General features: G+C 36.7%; 1 protein-coding gene across 2 annotated transcripts in view; it reads right to left on the bottom strand.

The window, feature by feature from the left end:
* The window catches only part of L3MBTL3 (L3MBTL histone methyl-lysine binding protein 3), a 154029-nt gene that overhangs the window by 40996 nt on the left and 92576 nt on the right, over positions 1-20457 (bottom strand). For both annotated transcript variants that reach the window (XM_036768842.1, XM_036768843.1), the window contains exons 16-18: positions 17672-17782; positions 8696-8810; positions 4279-4381 (exon numbers count right to left, since the gene is read on the bottom strand). In XM_036768842.1, coding sequence (XP_036624737.1) covers positions 4279-4381; positions 8696-8810; positions 17672-17782 — 329 coding nt within the window. The remainder of the gene's footprint in view (positions 1-4278; positions 4382-8695; positions 8811-17671; positions 17783-20457) is intronic.

Genomic DNA, 20457 nt, shown 5'->3' on the forward strand with positions numbered 1-20457 from the left:
TCTGAGGGAGTAGAAGATAAAACAATTAGAGTTCAGGTAAAAGATATGAGATGGAGATTTCTGTTAGAGGGTTGTCTGTATACATGTAATAGATAAAGGCAAGTGATCTCCAAGGAAAAGACACTTAAGAGTTAAGTCAGGCAGAAAGAAAAGAGAAGACAGCATTTGGAAATTGTCTTAATTCAGGCAAAAGATGAAGGAAGAAGAATCAGCAAAGAAGATGGAGAAGCCATCAGAGAGGTGGAAGATTAATAAGGGCAGTCAGCCAAAAAGCAGCAAATAATTAAATGCTTTCTATGTTATAGCCAGCAGTTACTCCCTGTGCTAAAGCACTAAGGATACAAAGAAAGGCAAAAACAGTCCCTGATGTAAACAAGTCAGGTCACTTTCTAACAGAAGAGACAACAGGACATAACAAAGTACACAAAGGATAACGTCAAAGACAATGCCAAGGGAGAAGAGTTTTAAGAAGGAAAAAGTGGCTGATAGTATCAATGTTTCAAAGAGACCAAGGAGCATGAGGACTGGAAAAAGACATTTGTATTTGGCAATGAGGAGACTACTGATTAAATTCAAGAGAGAAGCTTCAGGATGGTGATGGAAGCAGAAGTGTAGAGTATAAAGACTTCAGAAATGAAGGGATGGATGGTAAAGAAGCAGAAGCTACAACATACAAATTAAATTTCGATAAATTTTAAAACAAAAGGAAGTTCTGACTAAACATGCCTAATCTCCCATCTGATTCTTCAGTGGAATCAGATGTTTCTATCATCCTATCATCTAGCTGGAGCAAAGGGAACTGTTCTCTTCCCATTAGCCTGCCACTAAAACCAGCTCAAAAGACAACTCTTTGTTCAGATTTTCACAAAACTGATTTTATTCTCACTGAAGAATTTCATTAGCCATTTATTGAGACATATCATTATGATACCCATTTCATTCATTGCATTTTAAATCCAACAAAAATTGTTCCCAAGTTATTTTTCTATAACACAATGATTTTTCAAAAAAGCCAAAAGCAAATTCTTATGAAATGAATGTAGCAAATGCCATTCATAGCACAACTGTGATTACAAAAATCTACCAGTTTTCCTTCCAAAAATGAGTATCTAGCCCTCCTAAACAGCTTTGAAAATATGGCAATAGAGTTGATGCTACTGGAATAGGATCCCTCAGAAGAGTCAAGATACCTCCCACTCCAGAGATCTCTTGTATCTGGGGCATCCAAACCTGGTGAACTGACAGTAAATAGAAAATTCAGGGGCGGAGCCAAGATGGTGGCTGGAAAGCAGGGACTTCTGTGAGCTCTCCCCCATGTCCCTCCAAACACCTATAAAAATGGCTCTGAACAAATTTTAGAGCTGCAGAACCCACAAAATAGCAGAGGGAAGCAGGGCTCCAGGCCAGCCTGAATGCTAACTGGGAAGGGTCTATCCCATTAAGCTGGGAGCAGAGCAGAACCCAGCATGGGCCACGCAAGGACCAACCAGACCGGGAGCCAGGTGGAACAGGCCCTAGTGCCCTGAATCAGTGAGCTGTGGCAGTCACCAGACTTCTCAACCCACAAATGCCAAAGACAACAGAGCAGGTTAGTGGGAAAAGCTGCTGGGACAGAGTGAAAGGAGTTCGCCCATGGGGCGGGGGAGGTGGTGCAGCTCTGAGGCTGCTTCCAGAGCTGCAGTTGCTTTGGGCCCCAGGCCCATCTGGTGGGAAGAATTAAGTGGCAGATTAAAGCGGGAGTTCCGAAGCCTGCTTTGCCTTGCCTGGATCTGGGCCACAATCCTGCTTGGCGGTTCTTGGGGGAGAAGGGGTGCTGGTGTGGCAGAGCTTGCTGTGTAGAAGTAGCTCTGAAAACAGCAGGGCATCCCCTCAAGCTTGAGACAAAGGACTTTCTACTCTACAAGCAGCTGTACCCTGACAAAAAGCTTAATGGTCAAGTAGTTGGCTGGGAACATGAACAGGCAGCGAAAACAGTCTCAGATTTAGATTCAGACTTTGGAATCTTTCTTTGATGACAAAGAAGAGCAAAACATACAGCCAGAAGAAGTCAACAAAGTCAAAGAGCCTACATCAAAAGCCTCCAAGAAAAATATGAATTGGTCTCAGGCCATGGAAGAACTCAAAAAGGATTTGGAAAAGCAAGTAAGAGAAGTAGAGGAAAAATTGGAAAGAGAAATGAGAGTGATGCAAGAAAACCATGAAATGACTTGCTAAAGGAGACCCCCCAAAATACTGAAGAAAATAACACCTTAAAAAAATAGACTAACTCAAATGGCAAAATAGCTCCAAAAACCCAATGAGGAGAAGAATGCTTTGAAAGGCAGAATTAGCCAAAATGGAAAAGGAGATCCAAAAGACCACTGAAAAAAACAATACCTTAAACATTAGATTGTAGCAAGTGGAAGCTAGTGACTTGATGAGAAATCAAGATATTATAAAACAGATCCAAAGGAATGAAAAAATGGAAGACAATGTGAAATATCTCATTGGAAAAACCACTGACCTGGAAAATAGATCCAAGAGAGATAATCTGAAAATTACTGGACTACCTAAAAGCCATGATCAAAAAAAGAGGCTATATATTATCTTTCAAGAAATTATCAAGGAAAACTGCCTGGATATTCTAGAGCCAGAGGGTAAAATAGAAATTGAAAGAATCCACTGATCGCCTCCTGAAAAAGATCCCAAAAAGAAAAAAAAATAGAAAATTCAAGTTCCAAAACAGTAACTCTTCCTCTGAAACAAAGAAGTTTTTAGTAAGGCCATTAAAGATGACAATCTGCTGGACAGAATAATCCAACTAATTACTTTCTAAATGAAGTTATAAAGTGTAGTTCTATTTATTTCATTCTATGAAATAGATTATATGGATAGACAGCACTCCAATTTAAAAATCACATTTTCTAGTGGTAGAGCCTGACATATGAAGTATATGTGTCCACTGGATTTCCCTAAAGTAGATAGATCACTACATTTACTGTCAAGCACCTAATAACTTGCAAAGTACCATATTGTCTTTGCAAATCTAACCATTATAAAACAGAACCAGCCTTTGAATGTGATGACTTTAGCATTTACTTATTCACATGATTATAACTAGCACCACATAAAATAATCTGTGCAGTCTTTATTTTCAAATATGTATTTTCCACAAAGTTACAGTTATCTGATGACCTCAATCTTTATCTGTTACCAACTAACCAATTAAAAGGATTTTAAAACTTTCCAATGAAAATTTGAATCCTAACTAATACCAGGTTCTTTCCTCCTTATCAGTCAGTCAACAAGCATTAAATGCTTATTATGTGCCAGCAACACTCCATGTAATTTTTCCAAAAATGTGTAGAGGTATAAAAAGGCTTCTCTTCTTAAATCAAGGTTGAGGAGATGACAGAATGAAGAAAACTGCAGCTTGATGAGGATAATTATACCAATTTTGTACCATCTGTTAATTCATGAGGAAGAAGGTTGTACAATCTTAAGATTTTCAGAATGACCTGGTTTCCTCAATCTGTACATATCAGATAAAGAAGAAACCCCATTTTTTTTCTCAGAATCATTCAGAAATTTCTTTGTATGGAGCAAACTAACTAATGAAATAAGATATTTCCTGATAAGCTTGACATAAGCAAATAAAGTTAGGGTTTTTAAGATTAAAAACCTAAACATGATTAACTTTCCCTTTTAAAACTCCTAAACTAAAACCATTACTAGCACGTCATTAATATTTCACACTTTATAGAGTTTAATATACAAACTTTAATTATGCAAATCAGATGTCAGTTCTACATATGTAACAGAGAGAAAGATCAATACAAATATGTATTTCTGAATATTATTTTTACTGTTTCCTTTTGCAATCCCTGCAGGTTCACAGAAATTTCAACTTATATTACTGAAATATTCAGGTCACTTGGGGCATACACAAGAAAATTTCTTGGCAGTATCTACCCTTATCACTACAGGTGGTCAAAGACCAAAACGATTGTTTTCTAATCAAAACTTCCTCGAATGCAGGCATACTGCCAATAAAAAGCCAAATAGCCAAGTTGAATCTATTCTTGGTAACAAGTTAACTTATTGTAAATGTATTTTCCCCCCACAATTCTATAGCTATCTTTTAATTTTACATGCTCACCATGGCAACCGCATTTAGTATGGATCTGATTGTAAAACCTGCTTGTCACTTCTTTTAACACAAATAAACTACCTTATACACATGGGGGAAGCACTCTTTTACATAAACCATGTAAGACAAGGGACAATGAGCATATCTACCTGTGGTAGCCTGGGTGTCTAGCTCTCTTTATGTGGCCAATTCCTTTGCATCCCGCAGTTGGGCAGCCTCCTTGCTCAGAGGCTTCCACCAATTCCAGAGGACCTGTGGAAGTAAAGTAAGGAATAAAGTTATTCAACCGATCACAGAGCCAAAGAAGGAGTGAGAACAGAGATGGGAGTAGAGAAATAAATTGCCTGAAATCCATCTTCAGCTGATACTTTGCCTTAAATTTGCAGAGACTAATGAAAATGCTCAGTTTTAAAAGGTGCTTTGAGACAGTCTGTTCTTTCAGACAATTCAAGGATGCCTCAAGTAATCCTCTCTTAACATTCTTATTGAACCTTTCTTCATATGTACTATCAATCAATAAACTAATCAACAGGCCTTTATTTAGTGATGCCGATGTGCCAAGTACTCTGCTAAGCTCCAAGATGCAAAGAAAATGAAAAAACAGTCCCTGAGATCAAGAAGCTTACAGTCTAAAGGGAGACAAAGCATATAAACACTACACGTGCAAGGTCAATACAGAAAGCAAAAGGTGGCCTTAATTTTGACTTAGTCCTTGTCCAGATAATAACAAATTCCAGTCGAATTTTATATTGATAAGTTCCTATAACAAGTGCTTTATTCTATACTTTTACACCAAAACAGTATTTTGGTGTGCCCCAATTTAGTAGGCCAATTTCTCTCCTCTCTCCTTCCCTCTCTCTTCTTTTCTCTTCCCCACCACCCTCTATCTCTCCCTTTCCCCCAGCTGTCTTTCTAAACCATCGCTCCTATATCTGCCTGCAACAAATGACATTCTTGCAAGGTGCTCTTCCTTTTGGGAGTGAGGAAGAGGGGAGAGAGCGAGAGGGGAGAAGGGTAGAGGGAAGTACCTGACCAATGATTTCACTGCATTAAAAACTCCTTACACCATGGCAGATGAGCACCTACTTTGCAACAATCTTAGAGAATAGCCTGAGGCACTGAAAGATTCAGTGTCTTGCCCAGACCACAGAGCCAGTGTGTGTCAGAAGTAGTACTTGAATTCAGGTCTTTCTGACCCATGAGGCCAGCTCTCTAGTCACCTCTCCTGTCTTTTTCCTGTTTAAATTAAATTAGTTAGTCAATATTTTTTAGGAATTATGAAAATCTAGTCACATACTCCAATTCAACATTTTAATTACTTTGAAAATTTCCAGTTACAATCACTCTCTAATGCAAGAGGAAGTGTGGCATTGTAAATAGAGAATGAGTCTCAATATGAGGAGGGCCTGGGTTCAAGCTTCACTTTTAATATATCCTTGCTATGTGACCCTGGAAGGTTTGCTTGACCTCTAAGTGTCCTAGAAAATTCTCTATGATTATAAACTTCAGTTTATACATCTGCATTGGCAGAGGTTTCCTAACAAGAAGTTTCCTATACCAACAAAAGGGCTATATTTTCCATATCTTATGCTAGATCCACAAATAAAGCAAAGCTAAGATTCCTGCCAAGTCCCTGCCCCCATTCCTAATTTAAAGCTTTCTTTAAAAAAAGGATAAATCCTATACATCTTGCAAAGTATTATCACTGAATTTTTTCACAACTGATAAAATTGCTGCATATGTTTATTAGTACACTAGCTGAATAACCTTTCATTGAAGCTTTTCAAAGCCCTTTAATATAAAAAGCTTATATTAAATCTATTTTTACTCCAAATACATATCAAGGTAATAGACAAAGCAAAAGGTCATACACAATAAAATATGCTCTCCTAAAGAAACTGCGTTCATAGTTACCTTTTCTATCACTCAAATCAAGAAATATTAAGTACTTAAGACAGTCCTAAACATTCTGCTAGATGGTCAGGATAGAAAAATTTAAAACAACATGGTCCTTGCCATCAAGAAGCTTATGATCTTCTATATGTAAAACACAAATAAATATTAGAACATGATTAAGTGAATATGAGACATGAAACAATCACAAATATGTATTAAGCAGTTACTACGTGCCAGGCACAGGTGTTAGTGATACAAGTACAAAGAATGAAACAATCCCTACTCCTGAGGAATTTATATTCCAATGGAGGAAAAAAGTAGACAGATATACACACATGTATATATGTACATGTATGTGTACACACATACACATACATACAGCAAAAATATAAAGTAAATAAAAAATACAAAATAGTCGAATACAATGTCAAAGGGAGGGTCATGAGACATTCAAGGAGACAAATCAACAACGGTTTTGTGGAGGAGGTGGCATCTGAGCTGAACCTTCAAGGAAGACTATTTTCACAGGTGAAGTTGGAAGACTACCCAGTTAAAGGGAGGGATGACATAAATACACAAAGGTAAGAGGGCAAGAGAAAAAAAAATCAGGATAGTTAATAGATAATAGATAATCAGGATAGGTAGTAAATAGTTTAGTGTGGCTGAAATGCAGGGTATATAAAAGCTAGTATGAAATAAAGTTGAAAAGTTGGCTTATGGCCAGACAGGCAGAAAACTTAACCACCATGCTAAGGACGATGTATTTTACTGAACAAGCAATGGAGTTAAAAAAGAAACAAAAGAGAAATGATGGACTCAAGAGGCAATATGAGACATACATATTTGAACACGTCCATGTAGGAATCTGCTTTGTCTATTTGTTATGGAGGTTTCCCCTTTTTTTATTCAATGGAGACAGAGGAGAGGTGAAAGGAAAATAACATAAAGGCTTGTTAATTTCTTTAATTTAAAGGGAACAAAAACAAGCAACAAGGAGCCACTGAGGTTTTTTGACTGACATATACGGGAGAATTAGTTTGGTGGTGGTATGAACAATAGAGATAAGGATAAGACTGAAAACAAAAAGAAATTAGCAAACTATGACAACAGTCAAGGTAAAAGACAATGAGGGCCTGAACTAGGCTGGTGGACGTGGAAATGGAAAGGGAAAGATGTAAGATATATTGTTCCTAAATATTCTTTCCTAAAATAATGATTGTAATTCTTAGCTGTATGAAAGAAAAATCAGTAAACACACTGAATCAGTTATGAAATGTCAAAAACAAGCATAAAATAAGGAAAAGCTAAAATCAGAAATAGTTTGATAAGAACTCAATGATAGTACCTTCTTAAAATCAGGGTAGGGAGGGAAGTGGATCCATTTTTTTATGCATAGAAAAAGAGAGAACTGGCAATTTGGGTTTGAAAGACTGTGGTGCTGAATGAAGCAGAGACCAGGTACACTGGTCTAGTCCCAATCCCCCTTCCTCTGCCCTTAGAAATTTCTCCTTCAGACTTAGGATAAAAAATGCTATCTACTGCCAGACAAAGAACTGATGGAGTCTGAATGCAAAATAAAGCATGCTTTTTTACTTTCTCTATTATTCTTGGGTTTTTTTGGCCTGTGTTTTCTGTTGCAACATGATTAATATGGAAATGTTTTACATGACTGCAAATAAACAATCTATATCAAATTGCTTGCCTTCCCAAAAAAGAGCTGGGAGGGAAGACAGGGTGAGAATTTGGAACTCAAAATTTTTTTTAAAAGAGTTAAAAATTTTTGTTTACATGTCACTGAGAAAAATATTTTTAAAAAAATAAATTTCCCCTTCAGTTGACAGGAGGGGGCACATCTTGACATTGTTTTCTTTCTTAACATCAGTCTTATTTTATATTATGATTTCAACTTATCAATTATTCTGTTGGTTATAAAATATCAGCAAGTATAAATATTCTCCATTTCCCACTGCTTGGGAAATAACTATTAAAATCAATAGATTGCTAAAAAAAAAAAAAACCCTCTCTACTCCTCAGCTGGCCCCAACAGCTCCACGTATATGAGTCATTTTATCCCTATGGATATGTATCTTAGCACAAACATTTCTGGCCCACAAATTTCTGATATTGTAGACCCTTGGGGATGGGGCAGGTATGGCAATAGAGAATAAATGAGAAGGCCATCTATTTTGCCTCTTTATGTCTCAGTTTTCCAATACATAAAATGGGGGTAATAACTTCTCCCAGTTAATCTCAATATCTCAAGGCAAAATAATTTGTGAAACTAAGAGAAAAATTTACAATGGATAAGAAGGGCTAGGTTGGCAAGGGATAATTCAACAAACTACAAACGCCTAGTTATTTCTTTAAGCCATAATAATTTTTAGGCAGCTAGGTGGCCCGATGGGTAGAGGGCTGGACTGGGAGTCAGGAAGACCCAATTTCAAATCTTGACTCAAACACTTCCTAGCTGTGTGACCTTGGTCAAATCACTTGACATCGCTCATCCGTATTTTCTAATGTAAAAATAAGGATAATAACGGCATTTATCTTATAGAGTTGTTTTGAGGATCAAATAAGATGCATATCTAACATACTTTTCAAACCTTAAAGTGTTAAATAAATGCTAGCTGTTATTATTGTTGTCATTATCATTGTTCTAAGTTCTCTTACTAAGAGGAGGCTGAAGAGGATGTCCTGTTTTTGCACACCAGCCAACTGGATGGATGTCAGGAGAATCTGCTTCAATCCAGTAATCATAGCTATTACTCCAGCCATCAAAGTGCACCTGGAGACATAAGAGAAGATAAATAATATATTTCAGAGAATAGGAAAAAAGAATTAGAATAATAAAAATAAGAAAAAGTTACTGTCTACATCAACGACTCGTTATATTTTGTTCGGTCAAGTAAATGCTAATGTCCGTCATGCTACTTAAAAGAATCTAAATTTTTTTCCTCTATTATGTAGCCTCAAACAAATTATTAGAAAAATAAGACATATCATATGGTCAAGTCTGAAGCAGAAAGATCTTGAAGCAATTTTGGTAAAAAGTAATTTTAATTACACCTTAACTCTGCTATTCACTTGGCTTTAGTTGGAAACATAATGGGTATTTTAAAATTTTAAGTAAAAATTAGGTCCATTGGATAACAATCACTGATGCAATTGATATTTCATTTTTTGATACTGATACTGATATCTAAAAAGCATGCATGACTGATTAGAGAAAGAGGCTTGGCCCAAGTACCAAAAGCAAGAATCCCTCATGATGATGGATTAATAGCCTACATGGTCACCAGCTGTAAAGACAGGAGATAACTGTGGGTGGTGGTGAAACCTAATCTGCTTAGAAGCTGGTTGAAAGATCTTCCCCTTGGCTGGATTTTTGTTTTATTGATCTGTTTAGTTATTAAGGGTGACTCTGTTTGTCTTCTTTTACCTTCTTTCCTTTGCTCCCTTCACCACCAGGAGCTATAATGAAAGGAATTACTTGGCTTATCTTTTAGCAAAATAGTTAAAAAGATATATGCAGTTTCTAACTTAAAACAGGTTGTGTTCCAAAAATTCCTCTACAACTCAGCTGTCTGGAACACAAAAGGCATTTTCCTATAAAAATACCGCAAATCTCCATGCATATGTAGGAAAATGAATTCGGATGTCAAGATCAGATCTTACACCACTACAACGGAAATGAAACCTCCTACTTGGAATGAAATGGGGGAGGGAGGGCAAGAAATGTTAGTGGGTAGATGTACAAGAGAAGGAGCATGAGTTTATTTTTTACATACTCAGAAAGGAACACTGACAAACATGGCAATTTTATTGATTCCTTGTTAAATGTAATACTTAGAAAAACTATAAAATAACTCCAGTTTCATAAAGCATTTAGCACACAGTATCTAGAACAGAATACATCTATATAAATGTTAGCTACTATTATTATTATTATTATAAAACGTAATATCTTTGTTCCTCTTTATACACTGAAATGTTTGGTTTACGATTAAGTTCAAAATAAAAAAAAATTAAAGAAAGGGTGGGATGTCCTCGTCTCCTTAGTCATCAGTAGTGGTGTTGCAGTAAAAAGTGAATGCTCATAAAAAGGAAAACTGTCAATAGGGAAAATTTTTTTCCATCAAATCTCTGATATCAAAGATATAGAGGAACCTAATACAAAAAAGAATGAATGTATGAATGAACAAATGCAAAAGGCATTTATTAAGGACATATTATGTGCAAAGCATTGTGCTAAAATGAAATGCAAAGAGGAAAGACAACACATACAGAAGGTTTCAGGTTTAAGTCAGATAGTAAGGTCCCATGGTCCTTAGCAGTGAAACAGATGGCAATGCCTCTTCTTTAATGTCATTCCTACTCACAATATCTTATCAGTTTATGGTACTGAACAATACTTGGATGGTAAGAACTTCATTTTCTAGGTCTTCACTAGTGGAGGTTGCATATAGTTTGTGAAAAAACATTTGCCAGGCTGCGTCTTCACCAGGGTTGATTTCCAAGATGGATGGCTGTGGGCACTGGGCTGAAAGCACTGTTATTTTCAAAGTTCTTAGATTCAGAGACCATGACTATCTCCACTAAAGTCTCAGGGGAGACAATGCTGAAGGTGGGGGTAAGTTGATTTGCCTGGAATATCCTGTCTCCTGTCTTCTGGTAAATTAAGTAGTTATGGACAGAAATAGTGAAGACAGAAGGAAAAATAAGGTAAACGATAACTTTCGCTTGACATGTTAAGACTGAGGTAGTGGGAACAGGCAGGTAGAGCTGTCCTTCAGGCAAGCAGGCAGGCAGAAAGTCAGTCTGTCAATAAACGTTTTATAAGCACCTACTATGTCCCAGGCACTGTGCTAAACTCTAAAAGATATAAAGAAAGGCAAAAGACAGCCTCTGCCCTTGAGGAGCTCACACTCTGATGGCGAGACAACACACAAACAACTATGTATGCATAAGTCATACATAAGATAAATTGGAGATAATCAATGAAAGGAAGGAACTAGCATTAAGGAAGATGGTTCCTGTAGAAGAGCATGTTTGTTAGCTGCAACTTAAAGGAAGCCGGGAGACACAGATGAAGAACGAGAGAATTTCAAGCATGAGGGGCAGCCAATGAAAATTCCTGGAGTTGGGAGTTGGAGTCTTGTGCAAGAACAGCAAAAAAGCCTGCGTCACCAGATTGCAAAATATTGGGGGGTGGGGGTGGGGTTGAGAGATAAGGTATAAAGCACAAGGGCAAAGAATGTCTGTAACAATAAGTCAGAGCCAAAATTTTAAAAACTGAATAGGGCTAGACTGCCTTTAGGAAATTGCGATTTCATAATCACAAACTTCTCCAGGAAACAAAGACTCATCTTTTATACAGCTTTTTAAAATATTGGTATTCATCATGCCATGCTCCCAAACTCCAGTTTCCACTTCCAACCTGGCATGCCAGCTATACTTTAGCTTCTGAATGGTGAACAGTAATCAAATCAAACTACCTTTTCTGTAAAGGATATGTTGGTTGTGTGCCCTATAACTTCGTCTTTGAGACTTCCCTGTTCAAAATAATCCTTCATGGCCACCACTGTCCTATGTTTTTTAAGTTCTTTGAAAACAGAAACTATCTTGACTTTACTCTTTGTTTCCCCAATGCTAGGCATACTGGCACCTAATGAATGCTTTTACATTCATTGATCCATTCTGGCACTATAGTCATGAAGAGATGGAATAGCCTCTGAAGAAACAAAACTGAAAATCATGCAAAGGACAACTGAAAGGTGCAAGGTGGACAAAGGTGGTCTGCAGTCTGTTACCAACAAAGAATTTAAAAGAAGCAGCAAAGTAAAGGATGTCACTAAAGAAATATATGAGCAAAAAAGGTGGACCAGTCACATGGAACAGTGAAGGATGACCACTGGACAAACTGAGCTTCACTGGTATCTTAGTGATGTCAAGAGGATAAGCAGAATACTCTCAGCACTTTGTGGGGACCCCAACTAGTGAACTAATGAAGGATATTTATAAGAATTGCAGGTGGAGCTTCCAGGGGTGGAGCCAAGATGGCGACTGGAAAGCAGGGACTTGCGTGAGCTCCCGACCACGTCCCTCCAAAAACCTATAAAAAATGGCTCGGAACAAATTCTAGAACTGCAGAACCCACAAAATATCAGAGGGAAGCAGGGATCCATCCCAGGACAGCCTGGATGGTCGATGGATGAGGTCTATCACACACAGAGTGGAGGGGAGCAGAGCTCAGCGTGGGAGGCAGCAGGACCAACCAGACCAGGAGCCGGGCAGAACAGGCCCTAGCACCCTGAATCAGTGAGCAGTGGCAATTACCAGATCTCTCAACCCACAAACACCAAAGACAACAGAGAAGGTTAGTGGGAAAAGCTGCGGGGGACAGAGTTTGAGGTTCAGCCACTGCCCCAGGGGCAGAGGGGGAGGTGCAGCTACAGAAATACAGCTGCAGTTACTTCCAGCCTGAGGCCCACATGGTGGGAGGAATTAAGTGGCGGATCAGAGCAGGAGTGCAGAGCCTGCTGAAGATTTGCGTCAGGTCCGGGTTGGTGGTTCTTGAGGAAGGAGGAGTGCTAGGGTGGCAGAGCTGGCTGTATAGAAATAGCTCTGAAATCAACAGCCCATCCCCTCAAGCTTGGAATAAAGTACTCTTTGCTCTACAAGCAGTCATACCCCGATGAAAAACTCAAGGGTCAAGTAAGTTGGCTGGGAACATGGCCAGGCAGCAAAAACACACCCAGATTCAGTCTCAGACTTTGGAATCCTTCTTTGGTGAAAAAGAAGACCAAAACATACAGCCTAAAGAAGTGAACAAAGTGTAAGAGCCTACACCAAAAGCCTCCAAGAAAAACATGAACTGGTGTCAGGCCATGGAAGTGCTCAAAAAGAGGAGTTGGAAAAGCAAGTTAGAGAAGTAGAGAAAAAATTGGGATGAGAAATGAGAATGATGCAAGAAAACCACGAAAAACAAGTCAATGACTTGCTAAAGGAGACCCAAAAAAATACTGAAAAAAATATTGAACAAAACAACACTTTAAAAAATAGACTAACTCAAATGGCAAAAGAGCTCCAAAAAGCCAATGAGGAGAAGAATGCCTTGAAAGGCAGAATTAGCCAAATGGAAAAGGAGGTCCAAAAGACCACTGAAGAAAATACTACCTTAAAAATGAGACTGGAGCAAGTAGAAGCTAGTGACTTGATGAGAAATCAAGATATTATAAAACAGAACCAAAGGAATGAAAAAATGGAAGACAAAGTCAAATATCTCATTGGAAAAACCACTGACCTGGAAAATAGATCCAGGAGAGATAATTTAAAAATTACTGGACTACCTGAAAGCCATGATCAAAAAAAGAGCCTAGATATCATCTTTCAAGAAATTATCAAAGAGAATTGCCCTGATCTTCTAGAGCCAGAGGGTAAAACAGAAATTGAAAGAATCCATTGATCGCCTCCTCAAATAGATCCCAAAAAGAAAACTCCTAGGAACAATGTTGCCAAATTCCAGAGCTCCCAGGTCAAGTAGAAAATACTGCAAGCAGCCAGAAAGAAACAATTTGAATATTGTGGAAAAACAATCAGGATAACACAGGATCTGGCAGCTTCCACATTAAGGGACCGAAGGGCTTGGAATATGATATTCTGGAGGTCAATGGAGCTAGGATTAAAGCCAAGAATCACCTACCCAGCAAACCTGAGTATCATGCTTCAAGGTAAAATATGGACTTTCAATAAAATAGAGGACTTTCAAGCTTTCTCAGTGAAAAGACCAGAGCTGAATAGAAAATTTGACTTTCAAACACAACAATTAAGAGAAGCATGAAAAGGTAAACAAGAAAGAGAAATCATAACGGACTTACTAAAGTTGAACTGTTTTGTTTACATTCCTGCATGGAAAGATGATGTGTATAATTCATGAGACCTCAATATCATAGTAGCTGAAAGGAATATGCATATATATATGTGTATGTATATATATATATATATATATATATATATATATATATATATATATATATATTTATATATATATATATATATATGTGTGTGTGTGTGTAAACATATATATACATATGTGTGTGTCTATGTGTGTAAATCTGTAGGTATATATACATACATACATATATATATATATATACACACATATATATATACACACAAAGGGCACAGGGTGAGTTGAATATGAAGGGATGATATCTAAAAAATAAAATCAATTTAAGGGATAAGAGAGGAATATATTGAGAGAGGGAGAAAGGGAGAGATAGAATGGGGTAAATTATCTCACATAAAAGTGGCAAGAAAAAGTGGTTCTTTAGGAAGGGAAGAGGGGGCAGGTGAGGGGGAATAAAAAGAAAAAAAAAAGAATTGCAGGTGAAGGGTAGCCATGAACTAGATGCAATCTGCATCACTGTTCATAACATGCAAATGAATGAAATCAAAGATACATTTGAGCATCGGGTATTGAGCTGTACTTCAAACTGAGTAACACAACTAAAAATACCATTTAAAAGATTGTAATTAAACTTCTGTGATCAGGACCAATAAATTATTCAATGCTACTGTTTCCCATTTTTTGATTATAGACCATCTGCATTTGGAGTGGTTATGTTTTGAAACCAAATAAATGAGAAAAATGTGTAACTATCAGGAAATTTAGTTATTCTAAAGTATTGTGGATTAAATATTTAATTCTGCTTTTAAAATGTAGAAATGCAATCCTAATGATGAAGTTACTGTCTCTAATAGGAATTCATTCTTATTTTCTTAGGATTGAAATAACTATTTCCAACTTAAAGTATAAGGTTACCATTGCTAAATTATCCTTGGAAGTTTCCTACTTCCCTCCTCCAACACCTGGCAAATATAAGCTACATTAAAAACAGATACTATTTAGGTGGGGAGATATTATTTTTATGATACCATACCACATTGTTTGTCAGCATGTTTTAAATCACTTCTCAATTTGGTTGCTTAAAGGTAACTAATGTTAACTGTACCTTACATGTTACAGATAACTATTCCCTCCTACATACTTGGCTGGTAGGTATTCTGGAAATCTGTGTGGCACTAAGGGTTAAAGATCTTCATGTTATAAACTAAATTTTTGCTCTTTGAAAATCAGAAAATGTATCTTAAGATAGATCACCTGAAATTAATGTTATAAATTACCCTTAACTCCCAAACAACAGCTGTGCCTTGGAAGCCAATACCCCATTAATTATTTTACCGGAGTTTCTATGGTCTCATCTGACTCTGCTTAAGAGGGTTCGTTTTAACTGACCTCATGCCTCAGAATGTCAAGAGGTCTGAATGAACAACATAAAAGTTCTGGAAATGTAAAATGATACTGTTCTTCCTATTAGTTAACACTTTGCACAAAAACGGAATGCTTATCAGAAAACTACAACAATAATACTAGATACATGGTATAAAAACACACCATGGAAGAATGAAACAATGATTTCCTTTTCCTCAAAGAGAAATACAGAAAGCTGAAGGACATAGGGCCTATCATAAACCGTACCCCCATAAGCATAGCTCTGACCACTATTTTAACTAACAACATTAGGAAGAAACTTCCTATGGGATACAAGAAAACTCAACTGTATCATTTTCCCCCCTAAAAAATATTTTTGTTCACAAGATCATATATTTAGAGCTATGAAGGGACTTATGCGTCACTTAGTACAACCCAGTCACCCTGAGGCTCAGACAGAGTACGTCAACTTGACCAAGGTCACACGGTTGGTACTAGCAGAGTTAGGTGGCACAGTGGATAGAGTTCCAAGCCTAGAGTCAGGAAGTCTCATCTTCCTGAGTTCAAATCTGGCCTCTGATATACGTAGCTGTGTGACCTTGGGTATCTCACTTAACCCTGTTTGCCTTAGTTTCCTAATCTATAAAGTGAGCTGGAGAAGGAAATGGCCAACCACTCCAGTATCTTTGCCAAGAAAACCCACAGGGTTACCAAAAATCAGACTCAACTGAAAAATGACTCAATAACAACCTCTCACTCTAAATCCAGCGTTTTCCCGAGAATTAGGAGCTATTATATGCTCTGTTACCACTCCAGTCATCTGTTTAATCTATTTGCTTAAGTTACTTTGATCAGTCCATTGATCTTTCTTTAAAATCTTATAAACATAAGTATACTTATTAAATCACTCGCCCTTAGCCACGGCAATTGCTATCCCTATTATGAAAAAGATGATTGCCAAATGCCTATCATTTCTTTAGACACTAAGGACTAATCAGGTGGAAAAACCCTGGACTAAGAATCAGAACCCAAAAGCTAGCCTGGGCTTTGCTACTCTCTGGGCCTCAATTTCCTGATTTATGAGATACCTTAATGACTCCTCAGACTACGTATATGGCAGCAAATACCTGTCTTCCCCATTATTCTACAGACTATTTTCTTACTAAAAATGAACTAAGATACTTATACCTCACTTAGAATTTCTTGTCTCCAGTATAATGTCATTAAAAGTTACAATGATAAAATAATGCCATACACTTTATATCATTATTTACAGCTTACCAAATGATATAAATTATATTTCATCATATCCTCAGATCAACTTCATGAGGTCAGTAGGGTTAGTTATTATTACTCTGACTTTGCAAATGAGGAAACAGAGACACAGAGAGTTAAACTGTATGTCCATGTGCATACGTGTGTGCATCTTTGTGTGTGTGTGTGTGTGTGTGTGTGTGTGTGTAGATAATTAATTAACGGCGGCACCAGGACCAAAATTCAGGCCTTCTGAATCCTAGGCCAATATTGTTGATTATCTGTGCTATACTTATGCCCTGCATAAGAAGCAACAAGGTATACTGGGAAGATTATCAGATTTAGAGTCAAGAGGAAATCAATTTGAATGTTGACCTTATCTACTACTACCTACTCAAAGAATATAAACTTGTGGAAGGCAGGGGGAATTTAAATTTTTGTCTCTGCATCTTCACTGACTATCACATTGCTTAGCTCATAGAAGGAGTTTAAGTAATTGATATTTCATCTCTGTATGTCTCAACATCCTCATCTGTAAAATGATGAGTTTGGACTAGGGGACCAATTCTAAATTTGTGATCCTCTCTTGCCTTCTTTTTACACATGTTTTCTTGTTTCTCTTTTAAATTAAATTAAAATAAAAATCCAAATTTAAAACAAAATAAAGTCATTTATTTTCATCTATTTTGGCTCAAGGCATATTTCCTGGAAAGGAAAGATTTTATATTTATTGGAAAGGTAAGTGTAAAGTACTTTGCAAACCTTAAAATGCTACACAAGTCTCACCTATTATCTTACTTTTGTGAAACGAATATCACTCATAAAAACACAAAACCACTTTCCTATCACCACCACCATCACCGTCACATGCTCCACACTTGTTATCACACCTGATTAAAGACAGAAAATCTCAAGTTTTATTGTACAAACCAAAGAGAAGGGAAGAGTAGTAGGTGAACTTTAGACTTTAACTCCCAGATGCCCCTGCAGTTTGCATATTCCTATAGCAAGAAAAATTGAAATGTATGGTATCATCACAAGGTAACATACTACTTGCTAATGCTTTTACTCAGAAACGCTTGCTACTAAAAAACAAACTCATACCAAGAAAAACTTACTTTTATTCTGTGCTCGTCGGTGTCTGCAACAGTTGCTACTCTAATAAACACAGGATTTCTTTTATCTACAATCTCAAATTTCATTTTTTTCTGGAATCCATGTGGTGGTTTCTGAAATAAAAGATGATTTTTAGTGGAATTCTTAAAAAGCAATTAAATCAAGTACACATTTCATGCTAGAAATCTAATTTGAAGAAAAAACCTTTGAAGTCTCATTAGTGTAAATGTGTTAGCAACAGGATGGGTCCAGATGAGCTAGTTACAATAGGGGAAAGTCATATTCAGTTCAGTAAGTAAAGGGCTTATTTTGTATAAGAGTCCACAGGAACTCCAAATTAACCGTGAACAACACAGTTTGGCACAAACACTGGGCCTGACTGAAAACTGTCTTTTCATTTCTTCAATGGACTTAGTATCCAAATTAATCCATCAGCAGCCAATTGAAAACATTTGATTACCAGAGGCAAGACATACAGCATAAAGACTTCAGTTTTCTTGGTTGGGGGCCATCTCAATATGGCATCCAAGTTCCACTAGAAAAAGCTACCTCTACCTGAAAGAAGGTGAGAGCTCCTGCAGACCAAAGCAAACAGAGGGTCTTTTGTATGTATATAGGAGCTAGAAGCAAAACTGGAGGAGCCACTACCTGTGGCATGTCTTATTAGCCCTTGAAAGCATCAATGCGCCACACTAAAAGAAGGGGTGAATCTACACAGTCTCCATATTGCTCACTTCATACTCCACGAACAAGCAATACAAGGGTGATAGAATAATGGCTGGCAAGCTGATGCTTACTCTGATCCATCCAGTGGACTAATGATAAGGTAAACATAGATGGTTTAAATGGTGCTGACAAATCAAATGACACTGGGGGAAAAAAACAAAGAAAATACCTTTCTGGAAGGCAAGAAAACCACTAAGGAGAAAGCTGCTTTAACATTTGATTTGTTAACTAGCTTTGCAAAAATAGCAGTCAAAGTACCCTCCTCAGGAAGTCAGGCAGCTCATCATTTCATTCCACTTTTATGAGCAAATGGTATCTAGGGATTTTTTCCCCCAAGAAAGCAAGTTGCAAAATATGTCAAGTCAGGATCCATTCAACCCTATGTCTAACCACACCTCCATCTATCTGCATCTGTATCACAAATATATCATGACAGTGGATACTCATAACATCAACCATCAGTCATTAATATAAATGATAAGTTTTTCAGCAATCTTTTGTTGTTCAATACATTATGTTTAAAAATGTTCTAGTATCTAATGGGCTAATCTGACCATCAGCTATATAGAAAATTCTACTACCCATAGCAATTCATTCCCTGAGGGTTCTAAATTGCCAGACTGTCACTACAAACTCCTTTCGTTCTATATGCCACTTATGTAGAGACCAGGATTTTAAAGCTCAAATTTCTCATGAAAGCAACTGGACTTTAATTCATACTTTCTTCAAAGGCAAGAAATAAGAAATTGGTAAATTAAACTCTTAAAATATCTGTCATAAAGTCAAGACTATACAACTTTTACACTTCAATCCACAGGATTTATTGTTAACTAAATTTCATAAATAATTCCAAATTAAGTCATCAGATTTCTCAGATCTTTGTAGATAAGAATCAAATTAAAAGCTGGCACGTAGATAACAAAAATCACAGCAGAAATTAACAATGAAGGAAAAAACAGAAAAATTATTGCTATGGTAATAAAATTAATGGTAATGATTATAAATCTGAGTAATCAATAAGTTTAAATTATGTTCAGTATATTTTAATATGTTTAAGAAAGCAAAGATATATGACACACATGTGTAAGTTTTTCATCGTTTTAAAAAATTAACATTTCAAAGGATAAGCATCAATTATTTGGGAAAGGTATTCCTGTGGAACATTTGAGTCACTGACAATGCCGAACAAATGGTGGGTTATTCTAAAAATTATTCTTTCTCTGGAACTCATAACTGATAAGACAAGCTTCATCTCATATTGTATAGGATCACACACATACTGAAATATGACATTTCTTTGGAAATTTTTCTTTTTTTTACAAAATGAGGTATCTTTCCGCTTAATTTCTCTCCCTCTCAGTTTGACATAATTAATTACCACAGAGTAATTTTTTTTAAACTTAATATCCTAGCAACTATAATATGATGCCAAAGAAAAGTCTTTCCCATTTCCTGTAGACTAAATAGGCATTTTTTTTAAAAAAAGACAAATACAAATGCTTTTAACAGATCTTTCTCCTCCTTTTTCCTTTGAACTGCTAGAAAAATAAGGACTTTGTCCTTTTAAATGTCAAAGTAAATGTTTGTGGCAAAGAGAAAAAGCAATGCTACAGGATTTCTGTTTCTTTCTTCTCACAGTAAACATATTCACTTTAAATCCTAACAGGAGAAAGGCATGCATGTCATGCCTTGGTCATCCCTCATATCATCAAGACAGATGCTAGAAATATACTGTAATAAATATATTCTACTGCATTTAACTCAATAAATACAATGGACTAAAAGCATTAAAACAATCAAGTATCGCTTAAGTTGCCATATGGCATTTCCACTAAAATTACAGAAAAATAGCTCTGATCAAACAAAAGCCTCTTGTACTACACTGAAAAAGTTCCCAAGAAGTCCAGTTAGAAAAATATATGGCTAATGCTAGCACCATTTACTCTAGGTTGCTTCTAATGATTTTATGGAAAACAATAGAATTTAAAGTCAAATATGCTATCTTTTGTACTTCATATACAAACTGGGAATGTTAGATCAAATTTAGCGAACCCTTTCATTC

The sequence above is a fragment of the Trichosurus vulpecula genome, chromosome 7, assembly GCF_011100635.1.
Source record: "Trichosurus vulpecula isolate mTriVul1 chromosome 7, mTriVul1.pri, whole genome shotgun sequence".
Classification (NCBI taxonomy): domain Eukaryota; kingdom Metazoa; phylum Chordata; class Mammalia; order Diprotodontia; family Phalangeridae; genus Trichosurus; species Trichosurus vulpecula.